Source organism: Convolutriloba macropyga, chromosome 7 (assembly GCF_964194025.1).
Source record: "Convolutriloba macropyga chromosome 7, txConMacr16.3, whole genome shotgun sequence".
NCBI classification, from domain to species: Eukaryota; Metazoa; Xenacoelomorpha; order Acoela; family Convolutidae; genus Convolutriloba; species Convolutriloba macropyga.
In genome coordinates this window covers 25,448,472-25,468,668 of record NC_134474.1, presented here as the reverse complement: position 1 = coordinate 25,468,668, position 20,197 = coordinate 25,448,472, and the positions used below count along the sequence as shown (strand labels likewise).

Genomic DNA, 20,197 nt, shown 5'->3' with positions numbered 1-20,197 from the left:
AACAGCGACTGATTATATTCCAAAATTTTGTTGAACTTTAAACAAAATAATTAGAACAACAAAACTAGTCTTTTTTGTTGTAAGTCCATTAAGCAAACGTTTGAGTCAAGAATAGTCTCTGTCATACGTCATAAATTAATTTAGTGCAGTAAACTTATCATACGATGTACTTAATTTATTTAGTGTACCTATTCCTGAGGGGCATGTGCATAAGTCATTATTAATTCACATGCTAGTCTGTTGCTCCCATTTTCCCACAAAGGGAAAATTAGTGTTCACATTTCGTTATGACTTCTGGAATACCAGTTGCCTTATTCTTTATTCTCTTAGTTTTGCACTTCGCGTACAGTTGCTTAATTTAACTTATTCTTCATTAACTGTCTTTACAAATCAAGTAAAGTAAACAATTAGTCCTTAAGCGATTCGCTAAGCGGATTCATTCAGAAATTGTGTAAAGCGCACTCGCCGCGCAAGTAGGACATAGAACATAAACACAACTCGCGACTCAAGATCAAGTACGCAATTTCATCCGCGTACGACATGGCGCAGTCAGCAGCTCAAAAGCGAACCCCACTTGGCATTGAGCCATTCTGGGATAAACCTAGTGTAGACCCGCCGCTGAAATGGGAAAAGTGGCAGATGCAGGCCAAGTTAGCTCTTCTTGCGAAGGAAAATATCACAATAGGCACTTTGTTGGAACCAAAACCTGAAACAGTGCAACTACCACTTGAACCGATCTATGAGGTTACGATAACGGGATCATCGGCACAATCGGAGCGGGAAAGATTGGCGAGGAACGCTTAATCAAAAATGAACTGGGAAAACCGGTGCCAGAGACAACTGCAGATAGGAATAATGTGCGGAGACAAGCCATGGGCACAGGCCGATCGAAAGACTGTGTCAATGCTATATCTCAGTTTGGGTACTGAAGGACGTCGAATTGTCTGTAGTCAAAACCCGCATCTCAAGATGGACAGTCTCTCAACAGCAGAACTTTGGACAATCATGGAAACAGCATTTATTCGTCAGCGCAACATCACATTCGACAGATATGTACTTCTCACCATGAAACAGACAAGAGGAGAGTCTACCGAACATTTCTTCGGAAAATTGAAAGAACTTTCTGAAAATTGTGAGCTCGGAAGTCAAGAAGACACCCTCATCAGAGACTTATTTATTGCAAATATGTTAGATCCAGAAATTCAACGGGAATTGTTGCGAGAAACTTTAGAACCAGCCCAAGCATTACGTTTGGCCATAAATATGGAACTAGGTCAAAGAAACCAACTACAAATTACAAACTCGCAATCTGCTCCGCAAGTTAATGCAATAATTCCTCAACGACCTTTTCGACCACCGAATCAACGGCCGACTACATCCAGCCTTCCTCGATCACCAAACCAACTCTGTAGGAACTGTGGCTTAACTTGGTCAGCTAATCATAAAGTCAAGTGCATTGCGAGAGGCAGGACTTGCAATAATTGTGGCCTCCAAAACCATTTTTTGCGAGTGTGCAGAAAACCGAAATCATCATCAAACAAATCTAATCGCTCTAATGTTAACTCCGCTGAAGAAACTACAATTGATCAAACGGTAAATGCCATACAAAATATGAATTATAACCCGCAATGCGAATCGGATTACGACAGCTCAGATGACAATATGGTCGCTAGCATCGCAAGTAAAGCAATACAAATCGAACCAAAGAACACCATCCTACAAATTGGTAACACCCATGTTGGACTTCTCATTGATTCCGGCAGTGTGTGCAGTATTTTGCCCGAGTCTCTCGCTTCGGAAATTGTGGAAAATTCTCCCCTTGCTCGTTGGTTGATGATAGCGCCTCCCCAGGAACTCAAAACATTTTCAAACGAACCCATAAACGTGATAGGTATGATACAGGCACCAATTGCGAGCAATGGATGGCGACTTGAAGAAGCTGAATTTGTAGTAGTCCGTGATGGACTAAAACCACTAGTGGGAAGAGATCTATTTGACGCTCTTGGAATATCAGTAACTCAAATACCAAAAGAGGAAGGTAGTATGGTCAACACTATCACATCTCAATGTCCATTTAAAACACGTATCGCACAACCATTCCCTCAACTTATTACAGGTATTGGTCGCTCAAAAATACACATTGTCAAATCTAAATTTCATCGTAATTTTCAGCCAAAACATCAAAAGGGTAGAAGAGTACCCATCAGTTTGCAAGAACGAGTAAATACTGAAATTAAAAAACTTCTTGTAGAGGGACATATAGAAAAACTGAATAACTGTTCTGACCAATATTTTATTTCACCTATTGTAATCACAGTTAAACGAGATCAAACCATAAAATTAGCACTAGATTCTAAAACTCTTAACAAAGCAATACACAAGAACAAATATCAGATGCCATATATTGAAACACTTATGGACTCGATATCACAAATAATAACAAATTACAAAACAGAACCCGCGGAGCAAATATATTTCGCTACTATTGATCTTAAATACGCTTACAGCCAACTAAACTTACACCCTGAAACTGCTAATCATTGTAATTTTAATTTTATAAGTGGTGACATGACAGGCACATATCGATTCAAGACAGGATTCTACGGTCTTACAGACATGCCTGTTGAGTTTCAGAAGGCAATGGATTACACTCTGATTGTACTTAAAAATACATTCTGTTTCTTAGACGACATTTTAATTGTTAGCAAAGGTTCAGAAGATGATCACTTTCAACTTGTATTAGATTGTCTTAAAAAATTGGATGCAGATAACCTTCGTATTAATCTTCCGAAATGCCACTTTGCAAAACAACAAATTTCATGGTTAGGTTATAATATAACTCAATCTGGGATCTCGCTACTCGAATCCAAAACATCCTCTATTATGTCATTACAACCTCCTAACACACTAAAAAAATTACGCTCATTCCTCGGCTCAGTTCACTATATTAGTAAATTTATTCCCAATTTAGCTCAACGTTGCCACCCGTTAAGACCTCTACTTCGTAAATCCACTAAATACATTTGGACTGACACTCATACACTACATTTTAATGCAATTAAAACTCGCATAGCAAATCATACAGAAAACATTCATTATAACCCCCAATTTGAAACGCGAATCAAATGTGATGCTTCACGCTCCGGATTGGGAGCAGCACTAGAACAACTAACAGTTGATGGTTGGAAACCGATATCTTTTGCATCCCGATTTTTAAACAGTAGTGAAGAACGTTATAGTATTGACGATTTAGAACTTCTTGGGGTATTTTGGTCCATAGAATATTTTAAAAATTATTTGTATGGCAAAGAATTCACTGTTATCACTGATCACCGCGCATTACTTTCCATTTTAAAAGAACATCGATCAAATAAAAGTTACAATAGTAGGTTATCACGGTGGGTTGACCGTCTTTTGCCTTATCAATTCTCAATAGAGCATTTACTCGGCGCGAAAATGGGCCTAGTTGATTACATATCTCGTAATCCATGTCAACCAGCAAAAAATGTTTCCAAATATGACGAGGAATTTTTAGTTGCAACATTATCGAGCATACATTCTGATGCCCAATTACTTCAACAAAAACACAATCTCACAGCTAATTCACTTCATAAATTATATATTGATATTGATGGTGAACATAAAAATTCCACCACCAATACAGCACAAGTTTTAACCATAAATTATGAAGCCCAAAATCCTCAAACTGAAATTTCTAATTTACTCGCTTCGCCAAATAATAGTTCAAAATACTATTCAAAGCAAACTTCTAATTCAGACATAAAATCCGCCCAGCGTGTACGCTTAACAAACGTTAATTCAAATCTCGCCCCGCGAAACAATAGTCCAAAATTCTATTCAAAACAAACTTCCAATTTAGACATAAATCCCGCTCAGCATGTTCGCTTAACAAATGATAGTTCAAATCTCGCGGCGCGAAAATACAACTCTAATGTAACCTCCTTTAAATTCAATCATCCGTATAGCACACACGCCCCACACGTACATTTAACTAATAAAACTAAATCATTCGCGGATCAAATGCATAACTTATTTCTCCATTCCACTAATGGTACTAATTGTACTAGTGTACATGATCAGCGAGTACTTTCCAGTCAAAATGATTTCGTACTCGCTAACACATATCCTTCTCCAAAAGTTAACACTTCTAATTTAATTAATACCACCTCCGTTCTCGCACCGCGAGTACGCAATTTCTTTAACAATTTAACACCCGCCCGGCATAATCCCTACTATTTACTCAAAAGACTAAAATGCATTCCTTAGATGACTCTTTTGCAACGCAAGTTACTAATTACCCAATTCACTCTAAATCTGCGTCACATAGTCCACCATTTACAACTAATCCTGTACAAATTGAGTCTCAAAGGCTAGTAAATACAAGAAAAGCGTCACTAGCTTACCAAAATGCATCAAAATTTACTCATTTAAGTCATTCTCACTTGTCAATCAAAAATCAGCCTCAAATTCCTACCTTTTTTAGTAAGCCACTCTCAAATACCTTAAATAACTCACGTGCTCAATTAATAAACAAAAATCAAGTGCTTTTTGCCCAAACTCAACCTGAAATTCAGTTGTCTTTCTCTTTGTCAATTAACTTAATTGAAAAAACTCAACTCTCATCAACCATGAGTCAACAAGCTTCATCTCTCAAGTGAAAAACACTCTCCTCTCGATCTACCAGAGCTTCGCCCCGCGTGTCATTCACTGACAATGCAACAACGAGTACGCCCCGCAGATCCTCCTCGCATTCAAATTGAAGCACCCCACTAACGGATAGCCCCCAAGTAATGTCGTTTGAACGAGTGGTGGGAAAAGTCTTTAGCAAAGGTCTAATTGCATCAATCACAAGTAAGGATGCAGTTCTAAAAGAAGTGCGAGACTGCATAATTCGGGGGGATGAAGAAAGACTGAAGGCCCTCAACCCGTACCTTCATAGCTATTGGCGGGACCTTCATGTGACCGGCGGGTGTGTTTGCATGGACGAGAAGGTGGCCATTCCGAATGCACTCAAAGAGGCCCTCATTGACGATCTACATGCAAGTCACCCGGGTAGCTGGAGGATGATATGTATGGCTCAGCACTGCTGGTGGCCATACATGAATCGCGACTTGCTTGTCAAAGCAATAGAGTACAAATCTTGCACTGCTATCGGTAAAAACTTAAAATCTGTTATTCCCGCAAAACAATTTAAAGCATATACACCATGTATAGCTCCAAACCAAGAAATACAAATAGATTTTGCAGGGCCCATTAATAACGAAAAAGAACATGAAATATACATTTTAACATGCATTGATAGGTTTTCAAAATACCCTTCTGCGGAATTAGTTGATAATGCAAATGCCTCGAATGTCATAAAATTCTTAGATAATTATATACAAATTCATGGAGTTCCTCGTTCCTTGAGAATAGATCAAGCCCGTTGTCTTATAGGTAACCAAGTAAAAAATTTTTGTACAAAAAAAAATATCACACTAATACCAGCTCCGGCAAATGATCATCGTGAAATAGGTTTAGTTGAACGACTTATTGGTACCATTAAACAACGCTTGGCATGTATTAAAGACGCACATAAAGAATTAAATACGTTCACCATTAAAGCAGCATTAAAATCAATTGTATACCAGCTTCGCATATGTAAACATAAAACAACTAAGCTTTCGCCATTCGAATCGCACTTCGGGCGTAAAGCCAATACACCACTTAGTACTCAACCCAAATAATCTGACTTAAGTTATGAAAAAATTTTGAATCATTATTTAGATGAAGAAACTGTAACGCCTAACGAATTGCTGCCTGAGGAACACTGGGGAAACAGCCGGAGTGACGACGAAATTGAACGTAATATGTGTAAGGCGACAAAGGATGCTACCAATCGCGAACGGCTAGCAACTGATAACGAATCACGCTTCCTTCGCACCACGCAAGCACATCGTCCACTCCCATTGAAAGAACACGCCGTCCAATTAAACATTGCCCGAAAGAAGCACCTTCATAAGAGATCCAAGAAGAATCTGGACGGCTTGTATGAGGTGTTGGCCCCAGGATCGGTAGTACAAAAGACCGACCAATACACTTCGGTCATTCGCGAGCCGGGTAAGATGGAAGTGACAGTACGCAATAGCGATATTGCAAAATTTGGTACTCGTGAAGAACGAAAAACCAAATTGACAGACTACATAAACCGCAGAGGACCCCGCACACACGAGAAAACAACTGAGGCTAAGATACTTAGCCACATTAAAGAGTGTACCCGCATCCAGAAAGGAGACAGAAAAATGAAACACAGAAAACGAGAAACTGGTAGTGGTGTATCCTCGAATAAGTCCAACATTGCTCGCGCAATGCGAGTACGTATGCCGAAAGTTCCGGACAATTTCGCTCCCCAAGTACTACCTGAAATTCCAGAGGCTGCTCCCGAACAGCAAATTATAACTGAAGAAGTATTTATTGCACCCCCGCCTACAAATACTCAGCAAGAAGCACTCGTATCATCTCCTTCAGTTCCAACAAGAACTTTAGCCCATACTCTGACACGAACAACCAAACGGACTAGGAAAAGTCCTAAATATTATGGATATGACAAAGAAGATTCATCAGGCGACTCTACTAATTCGTGTCCTCCGAACTTTGCTCCACCCCGTAGGAAGCGACGAGTAGGCGACATCGAATCGATTCAACCTTCAGTTATACAGACAATTGTGGATACAGCTACTCGAGTTGAACCGATTCATAACGACTTTCCCTCGCCTATCATAGGACATGTGTCTCCGACTGACCCCCGTATACGGCCAGCCGATCACAGCACTTCCAATGAACTGATCATTGATGAAGAAGACATGTAAAAACTCTGATACATTAAAACTGATACATTATTACTTATGACTAGCTATGATAACCAGTAAATATATTGTTGATACTATTTAACCGGTGAATAAGTATTATTATTATTCATATTGTTATTAAAATTTTACTTTATGCAATTTTAATTTTCTTTGAAGCGGGAGAAATGTCATACATCATAAATTAATCTAGTGCAGTAAACTTATCATACGATGTACTTAATTTATTTAGTGTACCTATTCCTGAGGGGCATGTGCATAAGTCATTATTAATTCACATGCTAGTCTGTTGCTCCCATTTTCCCACAACGGGAAAATTAGTGGTCACATTTCGTTATGACTTCTGGAATACCAGTTGCCTTATTCTTCATTCTCTTAGTTTTGCACTTCGCGTACAGTTGCTTAATTTAACTTATTTTTCATTAACTGTCTTTACAAATCAAGTAAAGTAAACAATTAGTCCTTAAGCGATTCGCTAAGCGGATTCATTTAGAAATTGTGTAAAGCGCACTCGCCGCGCAAGTAGGACATAGAACATAAACACAACTCGCGACTCAAGATCAAGTACACAATTTCATCCGCGTACGACAGTCTCAAAGGACGTGGAAGCAATACTAGCCGTTTTTGGGGATTGTGTCAGCAGTATATATGTGTGCTATATAGGCAAAATTTAAAAAAATGGACTAAAGCAGCTTATTTTTTGTCATTTCTGATAGAAAAAGGCTTAATTTAGCACTGTTTTTGCCAAAAAATGTGATCAAACGGTTGAAAACCCCTCTATCATCTTTAGAGGTAAAACTATCAGAACTAACCTTAACAATTTCAACAATTTCTTCAGCAAAGATATCGAGATAGGGCGCGGTAAAACCGAAATTCTGAACAAAAGTCGGTTGAAAACAAAGCACTTATAAAGATGGAATTTCAGTTTGCTAGAAAAAGATAAGGTCTGTTCGTACAGATACTGGCTAAATTTTGAAAGCAGTATAATAAAATGCCACAAAATTGAGAAATTTCAACCAAAAACAAAAACAATGGTTTCGCAACTCCCCAGGAAGCCAATTGAGCTTTCTATCAGGAAGACAAACTCATAAGACTATAAAAATTAAATAAGGATAGAACTCAAAATTTCAAACATTCTCACGGAAATACAGTTTTTAAACAATTAAAACTATGAGAAACGATAAAAACAAATAACCAAAACATATAAACATTAAAAAATCGCTCCCTGTATGGTTTAGCAAAGGTTAAGAAGACCAGTCAAGAATGAGGCAAACTGACTTGATGACAAAATGAGGAACAAGAAAGGCTAGTTTCGAAAACCCTTTTATTTTTTGAAATTCTTTTTAAACTTCTTTATAACTTATAGCTGAAAAATGAAGTCATTGAATTGGTTCATTTTTACATCTAATGGAAATCTTTTTGATCGATCTTGATCCGGAATATGTATAACAACTGCATAGAGGACGACAAATTTTGCTAAAGATTAAAAATCTAATGGGTTCTGACAGAGAACGGTGTCGCAGGCGTCAAAACAAAAAACACCAGAGCAATAAATACGTTCCATTCTGCATTCTTTAAACGCCAATTGGTTGTTTCATTAATGAGATAGTTTGTTAAGCAAACAAAATGGTTCTCAAAAAAGAGCAAACATGTAAAATCACAACTATTTTTGCAAATTGATAGTTTCAATGCTAAAAAACTTTTTTTATAAATGATAACAACATAGAAATTTATAATTTATTTGACTTTAAAAAGAAAATTGAGCTGGCTTTGCTGAGACACAGCTACGATTTGACAAATTAAGATAAAAAAGCAATGTTCGAAAATTCACTGATATTTTTCAAAAACAAATATATACAATGCCATAGAAGGTTTACTTATTTGTACCAATAAAATAAGACAATTTGATTGAATTGATAATGGAGACTAGGTTAGGAGATTGCAATGAAAACAAAATAAGGCCAAATACAAAAATTCAATTCAAGTTAACAGAAGCAAATTGCAACGCAAAGAAATAATGAGCTGATCCTGAAAACCTTAAATATATTATGTTCATCTGAACGCATTTTCATGTGAATAAGAACGTAAAATATTAATTGATTGAAACTTGATTTGAAGTTGTTCTTGCCGGCAATTAACAATAGAACAAAAATTACAAAAACATTCGGAGAAAAGATCACGCCCCAATGCAACTCGAAAATTTTTTTACCCCTGCCCACAAAAAAACCATACCAGCGCTGCTATAGCTGCGTGTCCAACTAAATCACTTAACTGTCCCAAACACTCGATAAATAGATAAGTTGGCAAAGGATTTATTTTAATGCATAAAAGATGGTGCTTTTTGGAGCTACCGACAAATAACAGTTAAATTAGGCGAAAAACGGGCAAAATGTTAGTTTAAGGATTCTCTTATAGGAAGCGGAATTTAAACTGTGTCAGCAGTTTTCAGGTCTTTAATTTGGGTAAATTTATTCAAAGGGTGTTTAAAATTTAGTGCCATTTTTGACAAAAACTTGAATTTGAAAGAGTTTAGCAAAAATATTACCGAAAAAATTGGGAAGAAAACATTTAGCATCCTTCCCCTATCTTTAAAAGCAAAACCAATAAAACTGTTAAAAAATTACTGAAAATGTGAATGAAAATAACGAAGATCTACCTAATAATGATAAAACTGAAGGATTTGAAACCAAACATGGTTTCCAACAGCTTGGTTTTGCTCTCCATAGGGAGGTTGAATTTTGATTGAAATTTTATAGGGGATCCGATCCGGAAGGTTAGCAGTATTATCTGAATTTACAATTTGTTTGAGCCTCAGATAATTTTGCCAATTCTCTTTGAGTGTTTCGGGAATTATTGGAGGCGTATACCAGGAGAGATTGTAGGAGAAGGAAAGCGCATTGTTATACTAAGATAAACAAACGAAAAAAAAGTTGTCTCATCAATCCATCGTAAGCCAAAATTTCCAGCTGGATTTTGTGTTGCGGTTCTGTAATATGATCTTATAGATATCAAATGGATTCAGAATTGTAAGACTAAGAATTATTTTGTTTAAAAGAATGAGATCTGCGAGGACCACTTTGTACCCAATCGGTAGAAGACCTTGGTTAATAAGGATTAAGAAGTTGTCTGAAACGGATAGATTGCATTTTCCACTGATGTACTTGGCACATATTGTCTGAAGTTTCTCCATACGCTGTATTCTAAATTTGTTGGTGAACCAAACGTTTGATCCATAGTAGGGAACTAAATTAAATCATTTTTAAATAGAACACTCTTAACAATCACTTTTGTTTCAGTAGGCAAAACTAGTCGATTACGAGCTGGCTTCTGAAGACTTTTTTACATTAGTGTCTATGCGAAAAAGACAAGATAGACTATTGGAGAAACTTAATCCAAGATATCTTATCCACCCGACCCTATACATCTGATAACCAAAACATATATAAATAACCAAAACATATAATCATTTTAAAATCGTTCCCTGTATGGTTTAGCAAAGGTTAAGAAGACCAGTCAAGAATGAGGCAAACTAACTTGATGATAAAATGAGGAACAAGAAAGGCTAGTTTCGAAAACCCTTTTTTTGAAATTCTTTTTAAACTTCGTTATCACTTATAGCTGAGAAATGAAGTCATTGAATTGGTTCATGTTTACATCTAATGGAAATCTTTTTGATCGATCGTGATCCGAAATATGTATAACAACTGCATAGAGTACGACAAATTTTGCTAAAGATTAAAAATCTAATGAGTTTTGACAGAGAACGGTGTCGCAGGCGTCAAAACAAAAAACACCAGAACTATAACTACGTTCCATTCTGCATTCTTTGAACGCCAGTTGGTTGTTTCATTAATGAGATAGTTTGTTAAGCAAACAAAAAGGTTCTCAAAAACGAGCAAACATGTAAAATCACAACTATTTTTGAAGATTGATAGTTTCAATGCTAAAAAACTTTTTTTTATAAATGATAACTACATAGAAATTTAAATTTTTTTGACTTTAAAAAGAAAATTGAGCTGGCTTTGCTGAGACACAGCTAATATTTGACAAATTGAGATAAAAAAGCAATGTTCGAAAATTCACTGATATTTTTCAAAAACAAATATATACAATGCCATAGAAGGTTTACTTTTTTTGTACCAATAAAATAAGACAATTGGATTGAATTGATAAAGTAGACTAGGTTAGGAGATTGCAATGAAAACAAAATAAGGCCAAATACAAAAATTCGATTCAAGTTAACAGAAGCAAATTGCAACGCAAAGAAATAATGAGCTCAGCCTGAAAACCTTAAATATATTATGTTCATCTGAACGCATTTTCATGTGAACAAGAACGTAAAATATTAATTGATTGAAACTTGATTTGAAGCTGTTCTTGCCGGCAATTAACAATAGAACAAAAATTACAAAAACATTCGGAGAAAAGATCACGCCCCAATGCAACTCGAAAATTTTTTTACCCCTGCCCACAAAAAAAACAATACCAGCGCTGCTATAGCTGCGTGTCCAGCTAAACCACTTAACTGTCCCAAACACTCAATAAATAGAGAGGTTGGCAAAGGATGTAATTTAATACATAAAAGATGGTGCTTTTTGGAGCTACCGACAAATAACAGTTAAATTAGGCGAAAAACGCGCAAAATTTTAGTTTAAGGATTCTCTTATAGGAAGCGGAATTTAAACTGTGTCAGCAGTTTTCAGGTCTTTAATTTGGGCAAATTTATACAAAGGGTGTTTAAAATTTAGTGCCATTTTTGACAAAAACCTGAATTTGAAAAAGTTTAGCAAAAATATTACCGAAAAAATTGGAAAGAAAACATTTAGCATCCTTCCCCTATCTTTAAAAGCAAAACCAATAAAACTGTTAAAAATTACTGAAAATGTGAATGAAAATAACGAAGATCTACCCACTAATCATAAAATTGAACGATTTGAAACCAAACATGGTTGCCACGTTTTTGGTTTTGCCCTCCATAGAGATCTGGAATTTTGATTGAATTTTTATAGGGGACCCGATCCGGAAGGTTAGCAGTATTATCTGAATTTACATTTTGTTTGAGCCTCAGATAATTTTGCCAATTCTCTTTGAATGTTTCGGGAATTTTCGGAGGCGTATACCAGGAGAGATTGTAGGAGAAAGAAAGCGCATTGTTATACTAAGATAAACAAACGAAAAAAAGCTGTCTCATCAATCCATTGTAAGCCAAAATTTCCAGCTGGAATTTGTGTTGCGGTTCTGTAATATGATCTTATAGATATCAAATGGATTCAGAATTGTAAGACTAAGAATTATTTTGTTTAAAAGAATGAGATCTGCGAGGACCACTTTGTACCCAATCGGTAGAAGACCTTGGTTAATAAGGATTAAGAAGTTGTCTGAAACGGATAGATTGCATTTTCCACTGATGTACTTGGCACATATTGTCTGAAGTTTCTCCATACGCTGTATTCTAAATTTGTTGGTGAACTAAACGTTTGATCCATAGTAGGGAACTAAATTACATCATTTTTAAATAGAACACTCTTAACGATCACTTTGTTTCAGTAGACAAAACTAGTCGATTATGAGCTGGCTTCTGAAGACTTTTTTACATTAGTGTCTATGTGAAAAAGACAAGATAGACTATTGGAGAAACTTAATCCAAGATATCTTATCCACCCGACCCTATCAATCTGATATTCTCTTGCTTGAAAAGTCATTTCTTTCTCCAACCGATTTTGTAGAGAAAATTTCATAAACTTTAGCTTCGTGAAATTGTAAATCATTAATTTTTTCACACCAGCTGATTGCTTTATTAATATCGGTTTGTAGAATAATTTGATCGGTTACTGAGTTAACAATTTTTGTGTCGTCGACAAACACGGCAGAAAGTGCTAGGTTCAAAAATAAATTTCCGTAATTGTGAGAGCGATATAGATTTCTTCCCTTATACGTCTTGGTGAAGCGTTAGAGAAAATTCATCATCCAAAAAATGTCACCAGAATGCTAAACAACTAACAGACAGTCATTATTTTAAAATAAAATGTTTTGTGTGTGGCAGCTGTTGTATAGTGTGTGGCAGCCGTTATATAAGCTATTCAGCGAGAAAAAATAAGTAAGTTGAATTGCGCGTTGCTCTTCTTTCAACGCGAAAAGGAGCTCCCCATGAAAATAATATTGTGTTAATGAAGTTGATAATTTTTCACCATGAGGAAGATGATGCGATGCGTTTCTCCTGAGCTTAGGCTAAAATCAATCAAAACCTGAGAATAATTTGGCAAAGCTCAACAATTCAATATTTGTTTTGAAACCAAGCATTTTTTAAGTCGAAACGACAAAACTTTTTTGACTGAAATCAATTGGATTCGGAATTGCAGTTCCAGCAAGTATGTTGTTCAAAAAAATACTCTCTCGGGGACCAGATTGTACCCAATTGGTAGAAGACCTTGGTTAGTCAGATTTCAGACGTAGTCTGAATCAGAGAGATTGCATTTTCCACAGAACCGCTTCTTTGCACTTTCTTCAAGTTTTACTCTAAAGAAACTAGGGAACTAAATGCTTGATCCATAGCAGAGAACTGTTTTTTCATACTTTTAGCCAAAACACACTTAATATTCATATTTGTTTCAGAAGGAAAAACCCGTCAAATATGAGCTAGCTTCTGAAGACCTTTCTTTACAATAATGTCAATTCTAAAACCCAAAAAAGATTTTGCGAGAAATTTGCGCCAAGATCTGTTATCGGCCTGAACCGTTCAATCTGATGTTCTTTTGCCTTGAACTCAATTCTTGGTCAACAGTTTTTCTTGCGCATATTTCATAATTTTGAATTTAGTGAAATTAAAATTATTGTAATTTTTTTTTTCACTTCAGCTGATTTCAATGTGAGTAACATACTGTAGAATAGGTTGATGGGTTACCGAGCCAACAATTTTGGGGTCGTCCGGAAATAACGAGTTTTCATTCGAGAGAATTTTGGGTAATTCATTCATATCAACCGAAAACAGAAAAACTGCAAAAATTGATCCTTGCGGTCCAACGCTGGTTACACTCTCATAATTCGACGTGAGGAAGAACTACTCGTTGTTCTGTCTAAAAGATACGATTTGAAGAACAGTAAGAAGATTTGTTGGTGAAAACTATTTCGAGATAAATTAAGGATAATTATTCGTGGATAATGAAAGAATTGTGCGAGAGAACAGCGTCGCGGCCGTCAAAAACAAAAAAATCAAAAATTTAAAATACGTTCCGTTCTGCATTCTTTGAACGCCAATTGGATCTTCATTTGTGTGATAGTTTGTTATGTAAACAAAAAGTTTCTCAAAAAGAAGCAGACATGTAATATCACGTTTTCTTAGAAAATTGATAGTTTAAAAGCTTAGAAACCATTAGTTATAAATGAAAAACCAACATAGATGGAAATTTTCATTAGACATGAAAACGAAGATTGAGCTGGCCATACTAGGACACAGCTACAAACTGACAAAACTAAGGTAAGAAGAAGCGAAGTTTAAAATTTCACTGATATATTCCAAAAAATAATATATACAATGCCAAAGGAGCCATGAGTTTTCAGAAGAAAACTTGGCTTGTATTTACTTCTACGAATTTGAGAAAGCAATTGGGTTGGATAATCCAATGGGCTCATACTGAAAACCTAAATCATATTATGCTCATCTGAGCTTATTTTCATATGAGTAAAAAAATAAGATTTTAATTTATTGAAACTTCCTTTGAAATCTTTCTTTACGGTAATTAACAAAAAAGAACAAAGATTACGAAAACATTTGGAGAAAAGATCCCGCCCTAATGCAACTCAAAAATTTTTTACCAGAGCCCACAAAAAACGATACTAGCACCGCTATAGCTGCGTGTCCTAAAACACTTAATTGTCCCAAATATTCGACAAAAACATATTTTGGCAAAGGACGTAATTTTATTATATCAAAAAGATGGTGCGTTTCGGAGCTATCGACAAAAGTCTGTTAAATTAGGCAAAAACGGGCAATTTTTTAATTCAAGAGTTCTCTTATAGGAAGCGTAAACTAAACTAACCCCTTTTTTGTAATTTGTCAGCAGTTTTCAGGTGTCTGATTTGGCCAAATTTAAACAAAATGGGTTAGAAAACAAATTTACACCCATTTTTGATGAATAAACTGAAACTCTAAAAATTTAGCAAATAGGTTACCCAAAAAATCGGAAGAAACCATTCAGCATCCCCCTCTATCTTTAAAGGTGAAACCAGTAACACCGTTGTTGACATTTTTTGACAAAATTTTGTTAAAAAAATTATTGAAAATGTGAATCAAAACAACGGAGATCTGCCTACTATTCCGGAAAATTTCAAACGTACATAAATTCTTGGTAATGTTATATTTTCTATTTAATGATTGGTCTTTTAATGATGCCACTCACAACTCTCAACGATGAATATATCCAATAGTCAAAATTGACTGAACAAAAAGAAAAAACCCCGTTTGAGTATATAGTTCCTCCCCCACACCAAAGTTAGGTCGGAAAAATTATATAACAATGATATGTGCTAAAATTGACGAATTGATTTGGTTATCAACTCCTTGGGAAGCATTGTTCTCAGCGACACGAATAGATTTTAAGTCAATCTTGAGAAAAATTACCAAATTGCGATATATTGAAGGCAAAAAAAAGAAACAATCAGTATTGTTAGAATAAAACAATTAAAGCACTTGCTTTCATGAGCATATTATTGTCTGACAAATGTCTGCGGAAAGCAACTTCATGAAAAAAAAAACAACTCTATACAATATGATCAACTTGAAGATTGTTAAAGTCATTACATGGTTTGATTTGAGCATGGCCTTTTCATAAATCGAGGCCTACACCTGGGTTTTGTCTGCAGAATAACTACACATAACATTTGATGTTCTGGGCGCAACACTTCGCAGATAAATTCACAAAAATTAAACATTATGAAATTAAAGGTTTTCACACACCATGATTTAAGTTAATGTGGTAAAAACAAAGTATTTTGATCAATCGTATTTATTGTTTAGTCTCAAACTATTTTGTAAGTTTTGGTGTAATGAATTAACTAACAAAAAAATTGTACAGATTAAAGTCTCAGTTTAATTGAGACATGCGATTTCAATAACTTTTTTTCTTTCCGTTGAATCCGGAGTTGGAAAAACAACTTCGGAACAATTTATGGTTTTTAAACCCAGCAGAATATCCGTGTTTTCACCCTTATATTCTGATCTAATTTGACCCATCAAATAATAACGGAAAGAAAATAGCCTAATTGCATTTCAATCTAAGGCTACAAGACCCCGAATGGCCTCCTCCGTTGTATGAACGAACGAAATTCTATCTTTGTAAGAAGGCAATTTGAATACCCAGCTTCCTTTCTTGCTTGAGATCTGCACCGCGTGTTGAATGAATTTTGAGTCCTTTATCACATCAATCTTCACTTTCGATAATGCCAGACACGTGCTGAAGATTATTTTGCGATTTAGCACATGTTCGAAAGGCTCGTGTTTGGTTTTGAGAATGCATACTAAAAGTGTATCAGAGAACAGAAACAGAATTAGGTCCTGAATGTGACTGTAGCTTTCGCCGTCTTCGCGAATCTTCATCAAACTCACGTAGTCCTCCCGTAAGAAATAGCGATTTCCTTCAAGTAGTTTTGGGCAATTCATGATGCGTCTCTCAATGTCGCATATTTGTTTGTCTCTAATGAGTTTAGTCTTGTATCGGAAGATAAATTGATTCAGGGCTTCTAATTTCGTGATAGCTTGAGGTATGTCCGTTTTGTCTGGGTGGTTTGGCGGGGTACTAAGTTGGAGTGCTTGTAGAATTAGAATGTACTCGCTGATACGCTTAGTGGGCGTCATGTATAGTTCGTGGAAGGGCAGCATCTTAGTTCTGATCGTTTCCTCATTCTCGGCTATGAAGGCGCGGAAGGCTGGGTTCGATTCTATCAACATATCGTAAGTCCTCATTACGATTGGGTAGTTGTTTATATAGTTGGTGTATGCTTTACTTTTTCCACTGAACTTTATCATGATATCTGCTAAGGTGGATTCATTATTCCAGCTTTCGATTTTTTCAGTGATTTCTTTTACGAATCCTTTGCTAACTTCAAGAATGGCTGAAATGTCATTGAACAGAGCGTGTATATTTCCAATACCAATTATAGGTTTGCTCGCATCCAAAGTTTGTTTTAATGGTTTCATGAATACGTCAATCATGCATGAAAGTGTTCGCATGTAATCGACCTCTGATGAAAGCAATTCGACAGCCGTTGTCGCTCTTCGATCAGGCTGGTTTTCTATGTTTTCACGGTTGTTCACGCGTCTTAAAGCTCGTTCACGCTCGTATTTAGTCAGGCACAATAAGTCTGTTACTTCGTTCTGCTCTTCCTTTATTGTTCTTGGAACCAATGGCTCTTCGTCGTTGACCAGCGATTTGTGACGTTTTGCAAGATAATCAGATAAGAATTGTAGCGCTGGTTGTTTTTCACGTTCTGACTTGAACTCGACCAGGCCTTCGATGATAACTGGAACCACATCAGCCAAAATTGTCTTGAGCATTCCCAACTCAATAGAATCGAACACCATTTTTCCTACCATTTCGTTAACTATCGCTCGTCGTTTTGTGCTAAAGTAGTGTCCTAAGAATTGTTCTGTTTGGAACAAAGCGTCTCGAACCCGACTCGCAACCGCGATCCAAGTCACAATTTTCTGGAATTTGAAGTAGTGATTCACAGGCTTCATGTCTTCTGGCTTTTCCAGCCAATCACCAACGATGCTTCGGATCCCACCAATCATGTTTATCGGAGACGTGAATTTCAATCCAGTCAATACTTTCAATTGGAATAGAAGTTCCATTCCATCATCGCTAGATGCTAATGGTGTAAACACGTCAATATGGCCTCCGGTTCCTGGCGGAATTATGTTCATAGCTACTGTAAGCCAGAAATCCTGTATATCTTTGTTTTCCAGGGTAGCAACTGTTATTGTCGCCTCTTGAGTCAACCAAATCTCTCCGGGATCTCCGTCTGCAAGGAATCCAATACTGTGGGCCTGTCTGGACTTCAATACATTGTTCAGTAATGCCAGCAAAGTATCCAAAGTTGTTCCCTCGTATTCGTAGTTGATAGCAATAACACCATACATGACAGAATCCTGTAAGATCTCCTTGGCCGGAAGCCGAGACGAGATGAAGATTACGCGAGGATGTGAGTGGGTGGGATAATTAGCACCCAAGTCGCGAAGATCTCGAGCTCGGTAATCTTTGTCTTCCGAAATGTCGACTTTGCCGAACCGATTTTCGTACGATTGCTTGTGCGGATAGTAAATTGGAGTTTCTTTGAGTTGATCGGAACCCTCTGCAACTCGTTCGGCGTGAAGCAGTTCCGACAAAGTACCCGAAGTTGTCAGATCCTCAGTATTTTGAGTCAGCTCTTGGAATTGCTCCTGTTTTAGTGGGTGCTTATCAAGTCGTTCTGTTGAGCCCAGACCGTATTCATGGGTTGAGACAAAACTATTCACACCCCATCTTGTCTCGTGTAAATAGGCAGATTTTGGAGACTTAGGGTTATTGGGATGACCATCAGAGCTGAGGTTTTTGAACGTGCCCCACTCCAGCTCCTTGGGTTTTCTATCAGGGTCTTGCCATCGTGGCCTGTCCTCAATTGCCACTAAAAGGAACAGTTTAAAATATCTAACAATTATATTGAACAAAGAGTACAGCGTGCTACAGAAACTGCTTTTCCCGACCTATCCACAAAAAACAAACAACTGTGTCTATCGAATTGTGTGAGCAATCAATTTCCTTGTTTTAAATATCCCATCGATTTGCGCTTAGCGTAAATAGATAGCCATTGGAGGTTATAACAAATGTAACCCGTAATTTATAAATTCGACGAGACATAACTCTTTGAGATACCCGCCAGGCAGTAGTATTTAATATTTCCCAGATTTTCTGTTGCTGTTCTGGTGAATTCTAATTCTGCTGAATTCAGATTCATTTCAAATCTTAGTGTGTCTAAGCAAGCGCAACTATTGTGAAAATAGACCAGTTCTGGATTCGAACCAGCATCTCCTACATGCAAGCCTAGTTTGTTTTACAGTAGACCAACTGGTCTTATGCTCTCGAACTCGGGCATCTCTTATAACCCGTTCTCACGTTCTTTCTTGTTCCGCGAGGCGTCAACTCTCTAGCCAAATATACGTTGAACCAGTTGATATCCGCTCTACCGATGCATCAAATCAAAAACTGCAACTTATAACTAACAAGTTCTGGAAGTCGACAGAGGACTTCGGCTCCTTGATCTAGCTCTGGGAGTCCTAGGAGTCACAACTTGAGACAAACTCTTTGCACTGACGAATAAGTCAGATCTATCAGTTGAAAAACCATCAATCACACGCTCCCCGTCCTGGTCCATTTTCTCTTTCCCTGGGACCAAATTCCTAATTGAGATTACGTAATGCCGCTTCCAAGCTCCGTTTTCTAGTTGAGAGGGTTGGTACTGGAGGTACCAGCCATGCTTGATACATTTCGGAATCCAGATCTCGTCCGATTCACTCAACATTCGCCAATGAGATGAAACTTGCGCAGATCGGCTCAGTGACTTGGGGTCGAGGAACGAGAAGATATATTTCGATACAAAAGCGGGTAGAACAGTCGTGAAATCTTTCCGTTTCACCGCCAATGTTGAATCGCTGAAGATTTGAACAAAGTCCATTTCTGGCCTACCGCAATGTTGGAATATCTCATAAATGAACTTTTTACGTTGACGGACGGACCACAAATCAAACCAATGACAGACTAAATTCATTCTTTCGTCGAATATCTGTTCATTCGTCGGCTTGTTAACTAAGGGTGTGTAGGCGCTGGTTGTAATACTAACGGGGTGGTTAGTTCGGAGGGTTCCTAAATGACCACTTCGGTGCTCAATTTTCTGCTTGCGTAAAGAGGTCGCCGTGTTTTCGTGAACTGGGATTGTAGTTCGGAATTTAGAAGCGGGAAGGTAGCCAGCTGGTCTGGAACTCAAACCCAAGTCTACAGACTGGGATAGAGTAGCCATTATGATACCAATCAAGGGCAAAAAATGAGAAAAAAATGGTGAATATCTCAACAACAGGAATAAATTGTTAGTTTGAGTGAAGGACTGTGGTTACTGATATTCGCGTATTGTAACTTGCAAATTACATTTTAAATAAACGTGCAATATTTAACGTGCAAAACGCACAGTGAATCTTCCAAACTTATGATTTAAGTGTGCACATTTTGCTGAATAGCAACGCTGCGAAAATTAATTATTAATTTGTAACAAAATGCGTTGTGCGTAGTAAAAAAAAGCCAACTGAT

At 36.9% G+C, this 20,197-nt stretch overlaps 2 protein-coding genes across 3 annotated transcripts in view; both read right to left on the bottom strand.

Annotated features, from left to right (window-relative positions):
* The window catches only part of LOC142342723 (uncharacterized), a 467,707-nt gene that overhangs the window by 327,678 nt on the left and 119,832 nt on the right, over positions 1 to 20,197 (bottom strand). The window lies entirely within an intron of this gene.
* Positions 15,480 to 20,137, bottom strand: LOC142342719 (epithelial cell-transforming sequence 2 oncogene-like). Its single transcript, XM_075394238.1, has 2 exons — positions 19,121 to 20,137; positions 15,480 to 18,524 (listed from the first exon to the last, which is right to left on the bottom strand). Exons 1-2 carry the CDS (start codon positions 19,911 to 19,913, stop codon positions 16,132 to 16,134), a joined length of 3,186 nt encoding a protein of 1,061 aa, XP_075250353.1. The 5' UTR covers positions 19,914 to 20,137; the 3' UTR covers positions 15,480 to 16,131.